The sequence below is a fragment of the Salvelinus sp. IW2-2015 genome, unplaced genomic scaffold, assembly GCF_002910315.2.
Source record: "Salvelinus sp. IW2-2015 unplaced genomic scaffold, ASM291031v2 Un_scaffold8295, whole genome shotgun sequence".
NCBI lineage: Eukaryota > Metazoa > Chordata > Actinopteri > Salmoniformes > Salmonidae > Salvelinus > Salvelinus sp. IW2-2015.
In genome coordinates, this window is record NW_019949555.1 from 1 (window position 1) to 10,727 (window position 10,727).

The window sequence follows — 10,727 nt, forward strand, 5'->3', positions numbered from 1 at the left end:
AAGAGAGAGAATCTGGTGGGGGTACTGGAGGACAATGAGTATAAACACTGTTTGGGGGTACTAGAGACTGGAGTTATAAACACTGTTGGGGGTACTGGAGGACTGGAGTTATAAACACTGTTGGGGGTACTGAGGACTGGAGTTATAAACACTGTTGGGGTACTGAGGACTGGAGTTATAAACACTGTTGGGGGTACTGAGGACTGGAGTTATAAAACACTGTGGGGGTACTAGAGGACTGGAGTTATAAACACTGTTGGGGGTACTGGAGGACTGGAGTTATAAACACTGTTGGGGTACACAGGGACTGGAGTTAATAACACTGTTGGGGGTACTGGAGGACTGGAGTTATAAACACTGTTGGGGGTACTAGAGGACTGGAGTTATAAACCCTGTTGGGGGTACTGGAGGACTGGAGTTATAACACCTGTTGGGGGTACTGGGGACTGGAGTTAAACACTGTTGGGGTACTAGAGGACTGGAGTTATAAACACTGTTGGGGTACTAGAGGACTGGAGTTATAAAACACTGTTGGGGTACTGGAGGACTGGAGTTATAAACCACACTGTTGGGGGTACTGGAGGACTGGAGTTATAAACACTGTTGGGGGTACTGGAGACTGGAGTTAAACACTGTTGGGGTACTGGAGGACTGGAGCTAACAACTGTTGGGGGTACTAGAGGACTGGAGTTATAAACACTGTTGGAGGACTGGAGTTATAAACACTGTTGGGGGTACTGGAGGACTGGAGCTGGGAACCACTGTTGGGGTACTGGAGGACTGGAGCTGGGAACCACTGTTGGGGGTACTGGAGGACTGGAGTTGTGAAACTGTAGTACAGAACTCCAGGTCTTTGTGTATGTGTGACTGTTTCACGTAACCTCCAGGCAGTGTTCTGTTCTCTGACACTCCCAGGCTCAAGCCCACACAGGTAAGCCCAGCCTGGGAGGAATGTAGCCGGGAGGGGGCCTAACACACTCAGAGTTGTGGAACTTTGAGCGTTAAACACCAGGGGACGAGAGAGGGTGAGGGAGTTACCCTTACTGTTAGTTACTTACCTAAACTGGAGAGAGAGAGAGAGAGAGAGTGGGTGCAAGTTAGAGGAGGGATCAAATCTCAGGACACTCACTCGCTGGTTCTCTTTCCCGTCTCTCTCTCGCTCTGTCATTAAGACTGACAGTCAGGCGTACACACAGGCACGCACCTCGCCTCCAGGTTCAAGGGGGATAGAAGACGAGCGGAGAAGAAAGAAGGAATGAAAAAGAGGAGTTGAGTCTCTCTCCCCTGTCATTACTCTCTTAGACGTGGAACTCGGACTTCAAGGCTGGAAGAGGAGGGTTTTCCCCCCAGACACCGGTGGATACTGACCTTACAGACGAGTGGAGAGTAAAACAAAAGGATTAAGCGATTCTCTTTTCACATTTTGTTTCTTCTTTCCTTTGGGCTTGGATTGGGCAAGGCAGCTGGAAGAGGTTTGTTTGATCAGTAATCTCTTTAACAAGGCTATAAACTCACTAATTTCTTTCATTGTTTTCACTGATCTACCACTTCTGTTCCAGCCTGCAAGGTTAAGACAATAGTTATCTACTTGAATATTACAAAAGTARTTTTATTCTATTCATTTTCTATTCCGGTGAGTCCTATTCAGGTGAGTCCTATTGAGATTGAAGTCGGCAAGAGGCACGGGGCAGCGAGCATGCAGACAGCTGTGCATTTCTAACATAGTTAAAGGATATCTCTTGACAATGTCTATGACCTGAGTGTTTTGAATTCGTGTCAGCTACTCGGGTCAATAAGTAAGTTAGAGTTGGTGTCTAGCTCCTCTTAATAACATGCTAAGGATAAAGACCAAAATGTGACACAGATGAAAACAGTTATGAGAATTCAATTCTACAGATGAAATGGACTTAACAACAGAGGATGCTTCTGCTCTTGGAGAGAGTCATATAGAAGTTCAAGGCCTATACTGATACAAAATCCTTTCATGTTTTTTATTGCTATCAAACCATAGTTTGTAAGAGTTGTTGCATAACAGCATTCTTCTCTTTGCACGGTAACAACTCTTATTTAAGAGTCCTACCCCTCCCGCTCTGGTAACATGGACACAGCCAACTAGATTTACAGGGTAATGACAAGGTGCATTGGGACAGTCCAGACCACAAGGGAATCTCATTCTGATTGCAGCAGAATCAAAAAGCACAGACAGACAAAAGGTCACGGACATCTCTCCACTCTGAGACAGCTGTTCCTCTTTACCTGCCTGTGCTTAGATGGATTGATGGTGTGGTAATTATCTGTTTTTCTACGGGGCTGACTGAATAGTTGAGGGTTGATTTACCTAGGTCTCCCCGGCTGTGCCCCCTGTCACTGAAGTGACGACCCCTATTGATGTCATAACGGCTAGGTCCCCTCCCTCCGTTGGAATGTTCACCTGGTCGCCGGGCAGATTATTGAGCTGGGACTACTGAGCCAGCAACGACTCTCTCTTTCTTTCTGTCTTTACATCGTGAATCTGTATGTTTATACGGATGTATTTCACTTGTGTTGTTTATTTGGATCCTATTAGCTGTTAGTCGCAACTTCCTGCGATCCAGATATTTAGTCATTTAGACCAACGGTGAGTTGAAGCAGAACTTTGTTTTTCCAAACTCTTAGGATTTGAACTTTCTCCATGAGAAGTCTGACTGTACATGTTCTTCTTTGATGTGTTTTATAGTAGTTAACATACAACCTTTAGGGGTCTCATATTTCTTCTCACAGTGAAGACACCATTTGTCCTGTTTTTCTCTCTTAACTGGCTCAACCTAGTCAGTGATTAATGTGATAGGTAAACGCACCTGTACTATACTACAGTAAGTGTTTTTCCTGCTCTGTTGTCCTACTCTGCTGTCCTGCTCTGCTGCTCTGCTCTGTTGTCCTGCTCTGTTGTCCTGCTCTGTTGTCCAGCTCTGCTGCCCTGCTCTGTTGTCCTGCTCTGTTGTTCTGCTCTGTTGTCCTGCTCTGTTGTCCTGCTCTGCTGCCCTGCTCTGTTGTCCTGCTCTGTTGTCCTGCTCTGCTGCCCTCCTCTGTTGTCCTGCTCTGCTGCCCTGCTCTGTTGTCCTGCTCTGTTGTCCTGCTCTGTTGTCCTGCTCTGTTTTGGGGATCTGAAATTCCTGTTGGGTGAGCCAATGGTCAAAATACGTTTAAAAAAAAGAATAATAATAATTCTCCATAAAACCCTCTTCCTCCTCTGACTCAATGACGAGGATATCCTGTACCACCAACTGTCAGCATCAGTGGCGGTGGGGGCCGTTTAAGATGAGGGAGGATGATTCTTTTTTAAATGAAAATAGGCCTTATTTCTATTACAGCATATTAGATGACTGTCATTTATATTCCATTCACCCAGTTCAATGTAACATTGATAGGATTAGGCTACTACATGATACTCAGATTTTCCCTATACCCATCATGAGGTTGCTACAACCTAGCCTATTTATGAAAGTTTACAACGTAGGTGCACAGATCAAGAGAATTTTGAGTAATCAAGGTGACAGACCGTGACATATTCAATACCGCCTTGCACAGTCTTGCCTGCATCTAGTTGATCTAGGGTGTAATCATTAGTCCAACAGTTGCCAAAAAGAGTTTCTGTTAGTTTGCTTCCATTTTAAGAAATATTTTTCAACAGAATTGGTGCAATGAATACACCCCTGATCACACGTAAACACAGTTCACTTTCATAGCAGCCACATACAAACAACTTGTTGTACATATAATTCCTTCTCGCATCTATCTACGCACTCTCCTCCTTTCCCCTTTTCCCTTCCCTTGTGGACTTCAGTGCATAACACATCAGCTGTCTGTGACAAGGCGAAAAAACCTTGCCAAGCCAAACCTTCATATTATGACCGCTAACCGCTACACACAGCCTACATCGTTGTCACTTCATAGTCAGCATAGCTACTAGAACTAACATGTTAGTAAACCATGCAGTACAGTATACAGTCAGCAGCAAGCAGTTTAACAGTTACACCGGCAGGACCTGGTGGCAATAAATGAATCAGACCAGAAGCTTACCTTGACTTGGAAGAGTTCCAGTGTTGGATAGCCATAGCCAGCTAGCTAACATAGCATCCCTCTTTGTTTGAGTAGGCTAAACTAGCTCGCTGCATTCGATGCTAAGTAAATAAAAGTGAAAAAATATATATCTCTTTCTTGCTTTCTTTAATTTTCAAAACTGTTCAACTATTGGTTTTCCTCTCACTTTGAGTCAACTACTCACCACATTAAAGCACTGCAGTGCTAGCTAGCTGTAGCTTATGCTTTCAGTACTAGATTCATTCTCTGATCCTTTGATTGGGTGGACAACATGTCAGTTCATGCTTCAAGAGCTCTGATAGGTTGAGGACGTCCTCCAGAAGTTGTCATAATTACTGTGTAAGTCTATGGAAGGGGGGTGAGAACCATGAGCCTCTTAGGTTTGGTATTGAAGTCAATGTACCCAGAGGAGAACAGAAGCTAGCTTTCCTCTAGCTATACCATGGTGCTACCTTACAGAGTGCTGCTGAGGGTACTGTAGAGATACATTGCAAAACAGTGTGTATTAATCAATTATTTTGTGACATGAATATATTTAGTATAGTTTTCTCTAAAAACGATAACTTTTTAAATGTTTCAATATATATTCTTTAAATGAATTTCACTGGGGAGGATGGTCCTCCCCTTCCTCCTCTGAGGAGCCTCCACTGGTCAGCATTTACTTAAAATTTTATTTGCCAAATACATTTGCATGTACGGGAATTTAACCTGGTTAAATGGTGCTGCCGAAAACAGAATATAGACAGACAAATAAACGAATATATGGACAATATGTTTTGTCGCAGAATTTACACAATCCACATACAGTATGTACACTACGAACACTGAAGCTAAACACGACAGACTACATTATAACACTATAGCTTCATTATAACGTATGAATGTAGAGATGTATGAATAAAATAAACAATTACAGGATGATGTGCGATGGGGAAATATGAATCTGATATATATATATATAAATATATAGTACTACATTAGACTGCAGCTCTTTGCACACAACATTTACATAGAAAATATCTGTCTTGATGTCTGGAGGAACATTCCCCCAAAGTACAGCGAGCTCCAAAAGTATTGGGACAGTGTCACATTTTTAGTTGTGTTGGCGCTGTACTCCAGCACTTTGGATTTGAAATTATAAAATGACTATGAGGTTAAAGTGCAAACTGTGTCAGCTTTCATTTGAGGGTATTTCCAATCATATCGGGTAACCCGTTTGGAAATCACAGCACTTTTTGTACATAGTCCCTCCATTTAAGTGACCAAAAGTATTGGGAGAAATTCACTAATGTGTACTAAAGTAGTAAAAATTTTGTATTTGATCCCATATTCCTAGCACGTAATGATTACATCAAGTTTGGTTTGTGACTCTACATTTATTGTTAATCAGAATATAATGTTTCTAAACACTTCTACATTAATGCTACCATGGTTACAGATCATCCTGAATGAATCGTGAATAATGATGAGTGAGAAAGTTAGACGCACATAATATCATAAACCTTCCTCCCCCCCAAAAATGCTAACTTCCCCTGTTATTGTAATATTGAGAGGTTAGCATGTCTTGAGGGTATGATATTTGTGCGTCTAATTTATTATTTACAATTCATTCACAGGACTATCCGTAATCCTGGTTACATCCACATGAATGTAGAAGTGTTTAAAAACATTTTCTATTCTTATTTACAATAAGTGACTCCAATACATTATTTACCATTAAAAAATGTATTGAAACACAACCAAAGCAAACAGCAAATGCATCCAACAACTTTGTAGAGTCACAAGTTTGATGTAATCATTGTGTTCTAGGAATATGGGACCAAACACTAAACTTCGGACTACTTTAACACACATATAAGTGAATATGTCTCATTTACTTTCGATTCCCTAAAATGGGGGGATTATATACAAAAAGTGCTGTTATTTCTAAACAGTTCACCCAATGTGGACAAAAATACTCTCAAATTAAAGCTGACAGTCTCTAATTTTAACCTCATAGTCATTGTATCATTTCAAATCCAAAGTGTTGGAATACAGAGCCCCAAAAAACTAATGTCACTGTCCCAATACTTTTGGAGCTCACTGTATCTCACAGTCACACTTCAGTGCTTTACCCATCTGCTGTCTCTGTGTTCTGTAGGAGTGTAAGGTCTGTGGGAAGGCCACAGAGAGAACAGAGCCAGGTGGTTTGGGTAACACCATAATATTTCTGTAGAGGAGTACCCAGGTGCTGAGGTCACTGGGGGGAAATTACAATGCAGGAGGCTGATAACGCAGCACAGGAGGCAATACTGGAGGCTGAAAGTAAACTCTCTTTAATTGATGAGGCTCTCTGAGTCAACTTGATGATACTCTGACCTCTCCAAGTAGAAGTTGCTTAAGGCGCACAGATCAAGGATCACCTGACCCCTCCAACGTAGTGGAAACACAAGATTGACCATCGATCAAGGGGAAACTTTAACCTACTCCTACCTCACCTGGTCATGTGTGTATCTATCCCGTGGTGAAGGTTGAAAGGTCATGACCTGTGTATGTGTTGCAGGGGGGAGATGGGGAGATGGACGTTACATCTCTTGGTGGGGGTTGTACTTGCTGTCCTCACGGTCAGTAGCTACGCTGAAAAAGGTGAGAATCATTTTAATGAATCAATTGATTTTTACATAGTATTATTATAGTGTGGACTTGGGATATTTTAACATGTCAATAGACGCCATCTTGTTTATGTGGCTGAGTCATCTTTACTGAGAATCCAAACTGGAATTCTATGGTCATACTAAAAGGAAGAGAACAGAAAACGAATAGCTTCATGTTTCTGATGATTCTCTGTCCTGTAGTAAACCACTGTCTGGCTGCAAGGGCGAACACCTGTTCAGCATGTATCCAGTCAGGGAAGGGCTGTGCCTACTGCCCAGACGAGGTGAGAAGAAACTACTACTCAAGATGCCCTCAGGCATAGCTTTAGCGGTAAACACAAACGTGACCCGTGTGTTTGTGTTACCATACAGATGTTTGAAGGACCCCGCTGTGACCTTCTGGAGAACATCATAGACCACGGCTGTAATGGCGCGGTGACGGCCGAAGGCAGTGTGTCAATGGAGAGAGTAAGTTTTGTCATCATCACAGTAATCCTTACTGCATGGATTCATTAGTCTCCTCATCTGGTTACCACTGTAATATCATCATCGCTTGGCTGCAGTACAGTCGACATCAAGCGTCCTCCTGTTGTTACAGTCACAAGCTTTTTGCTGAGGTTGGAGCACCGGTCACTCCTAAAGTTTACCATGTTGCCATGTTATATACATGACATGACTCACACTTTCCTCCATCTCCCTCCATCCCTCCATCTCTCTCCCTCCACTCCTCTATCTCGCCCCCTCCATCCCTCTATCTCTCTCTTTCCATCCCTCTATCTCTCTCCCTCCATCCCTCTATCTCTCTCCCTCCATCCCTCTATCTCTCTCTTTCCATCCCTCTATCTCGGTCCCTCCATCCCTCTATCTCTCTCCCTCCATCCCTCCATCTCTCTATCCTCCATCCTTCCATCTTCTCCTCCATCTCTCTCCTCATTCCCATCTTCCTCCTCATCCCATCTTCCCTCCCTCATCCTCATCTCTCTCCTCCCTCTCCATCTCTCTCCTCCATCTCTCATCTCCATCCTCATCTCTCCTCCATTCTCTTCCTCCATCCTCTCTTCTCTATCCCTCCATCTCTCTCCTCCATCTCATCTCTCTCATCTCATCTTTCTCCCTCCATCCTCCTCCTCTCTCCCTCATCCTCCATCCTCTCCTCCATCCTCTCCATTCTCTCTCCCCCCATCCCTCCATCTCTCTCCCTCCATCCCTCCTCATCTCTCTCTCCCTCCATCCCTCCATCTCTCTCCCTCCATCCTCTCCATCTCTCTCCCTCATCCTCCATCTCTCTCCTCCATCCTCCATCTCTCTCCATCTCATCTCTCCTTCTCTCCTCTCTCTCTCATCCTACTACTTCTCCTCCCATCCTCCATTCTCTCTCCTCCATCCTCTATCTCTCTCTCTCCATCCCTCTATCTCTCTCTCCTCATCCTCCATTCTTCCTCCATCCTCCATCTTCTCTCCTCCATCCTCATCTCTTCTCCCTCACATCCCTCCATCTCTCTCCCTCCATCCCTCCATCTCTCCTCATGCCTCACTCTCTCCTCCATGCCTCCATCCTTCTCTCCTCCATCCTCCATCTCTCTCCCTCCATCCCTCTATCTCTATCTCTCTCCCTCATCCTCTATCTCTCTCCATCTCTCTCCCTCCATCTCTCTCCCTCCATGCCTTATCTCTCTCCTCCATCTCTCCCTCCATGCTCCATCTCTTCCTCCATCTCTCTCCCTCATGCCTCATCTCTCTCCCTCCATCCCTCCATCTCTCTCCTCCTCATCCTCATTTCTCTCCTCCATCCCTCATTTCTCCCCTCTCCATCTTCTCTCCTCCATCCTCTATCTCTCTCCTCTCCCTCACTCTCTCTTCTTCCCCTCTCTCTCTCTCTCCATCCCTCTCTCTCTCCTCCATCTCTCCCTCCATCCCTCTATCTCTCTCCTCTCCATCCCTCTCTCTCTCCCTCATCTCTCTCTCCATCTCCATCTCTCTTCCTCCATCCCTCCATCTCTCTCCTCCATCCCTCTATCTCTCATCCCTCTCTCTCTCCTCCATCTCTCTCCCTCATCCCTCCATTCTCTCTCCTCCATCCTCTATCTCTCTCTCCATCCTCTTATCTCTCTCTCCATCCCTCCATCTCTCTCCCTCCATGCCTCCATCTCTCCCTCATCCCTCCATCTCTCTACAGAACCAGAAGATTGACATGTTGATGAAGCGCTCTCAGGTAGCCCCCAGGATAATGTCCATGATCTGCTGCCAGGGGAGGAGAGGGAGATTGAGATGGAGGTGTTTGACCAGGAAAGGACCTCTGGACCTCTATATTCTTAATGGGACTTTCTGCCAACTCATGAAGGATGATTTGGACAGTCAAAAGGATGGTGCTGAGCTGGGTAAGTTAGAGGGGGGAACAATGAGTGGAATTGTAAAACCATTGACTTGAGTGTAGTATGGGATAGTGTTGGTTTGAGGATGTGTTCTGTTTCTCGGTATAGCTGACTTGGTGGGGAAGCTGTCTGATGATTACACCATTCGGTTTCGGCAAATTTGTGGGACAAGGTGTGGAGCCCCAGACAGAATGGACCCGACCAAGTGAAGAACTTTTTTAACTTTAGAATCTCTCCATACAGACACAGATATACCTCACATGACAAGAAGTTAACCATCATACCGTATGGAAAAGGTCAGCATTTATTACAACTAATCATAATCATGGTCCTCATTCTATCTCTTCTATCCCCTTCCTCTCCTCCTCTTCGCTCTCGCCCTGTGCTCCCTCTCCTCTTCTTCTCTCTCTCCTCCTTCCCTCTCCTCCTCATCCTCCTCCTTCCCACTATCCTCTTTCCTCTTCCTCTCGCCAGCGCTCCCGGAACTTCTCCCTACGCTGTCCTCTCACCCGCTCCTCCCTCTCCTCCTTTCTCTCCACGCGTCCCTCTCCTCTCCTCCTCCCTCTCTCTCTTCTCGCTCCACGCGCCTCCGTTCCTCTTTCCTCCTCTCCCTTCCTCTACCCTCCTCTCTTCCTCGTCCCAACCCTCCTTCTCTCTTTCTCTCCAGACTGGCCCAGCCGTGGCCCAACAGCGACCCTCCCTTCTCGTTCCGAAATGTGATCACTCTGACCTCTGACCTGCAGTCCTTCACCCAGAAGCTGCAGAAGGAGAGGATCTCAGGCAACCTGGATGCTCCAGAGGGGGGCTTCGACGCCATACTGCAGGCTACAGTCTGCGGGGTAGGACTATAGAGTTAGATTTACTAGAAAGGACAAGCAGCCATCTTTGGTGTACCATTTGGGATGTTTGATTATTTGAAGCTTGCTTTAGTAAAGTTAACTGTGATGCACCACTGTGTGAAATTCTTCAGAAGGCTCTATATAATTAAATATAACTCTCCTTACCTCCTTTCTTCTCCATCTCTCTCTTTCTCCCTACCCTCTCCCCCCTACACTCTCTCTCTTTCTCTCCCCCTACAATCTCTCTCTTTCTCTCCCCCTACACTCTCTCTCTCCCTACCCTCTCTCCCCCTATCCTCTCTCCCTCTTTCCCCCTCTCCTCACTCCCACTACCCTTTCTCCCCTCCAGGAAAAGATTGGCTGGCGTGACCATGCCACCCACCTCCTGGTCTTCTCCACCGAGTCGGCCTTCCACTACGAGGGTGACGGTGCCAACGTGCTGGCTGGCATCATGCCACGCAACGACGAGCAGTGCCACCTGGACCCCGATGGGAAATACACAGAGGACACCAGGCAGGACTACCCCTCAGTGCCCACCCTGGTTCGCCTGCTGGGCAAACACAACATCATCCCCATCTTTGCCGTCACAAACCACTCCTTCACCTACTATGAGGTAAGAACTCAGAGCTACTACTCACCTTACTAACCTGAACCCTGCACCTTACTAACCTGAACCCTCCACCATACTAACCTGAACCCTCCACCTTGCTAACCTGAACCCTCCACCATACTAACCTGAACCCTCCACCTTACTAACCTGAACCCTCCACCTTACTAACCTGAACCCTCCACCTTACTAACCT

General features: G+C 45.6%; 1 protein-coding gene across 1 annotated transcript; it reads left to right on the top strand.

The window, feature by feature from the left end:
- Positions 1 to 1,030: 1,030 nt before the first annotated feature.
- LOC112079512 (integrin beta-4-like) lies at positions 1,031 to 10,721 on the top strand. Its single transcript, XM_070442352.1, has 8 exons — positions 1,031 to 1,472; positions 6,623 to 6,705; positions 6,915 to 6,997; positions 7,086 to 7,181; positions 8,890 to 9,091; positions 9,194 to 9,257; positions 9,753 to 9,924; positions 10,274 to 10,721. The coding sequence occupies exons 2-8, from the start codon at positions 6,630 to 6,632 to the stop codon at positions 10,568 to 10,570; spliced, it is 990 nt and encodes a 329-aa protein (XP_070298453.1). The 5' UTR covers positions 1,031 to 1,472; positions 6,623 to 6,629; the 3' UTR covers positions 10,571 to 10,721.
- Positions 10,722 to 10,727: the final 6 nt, after the last annotated feature.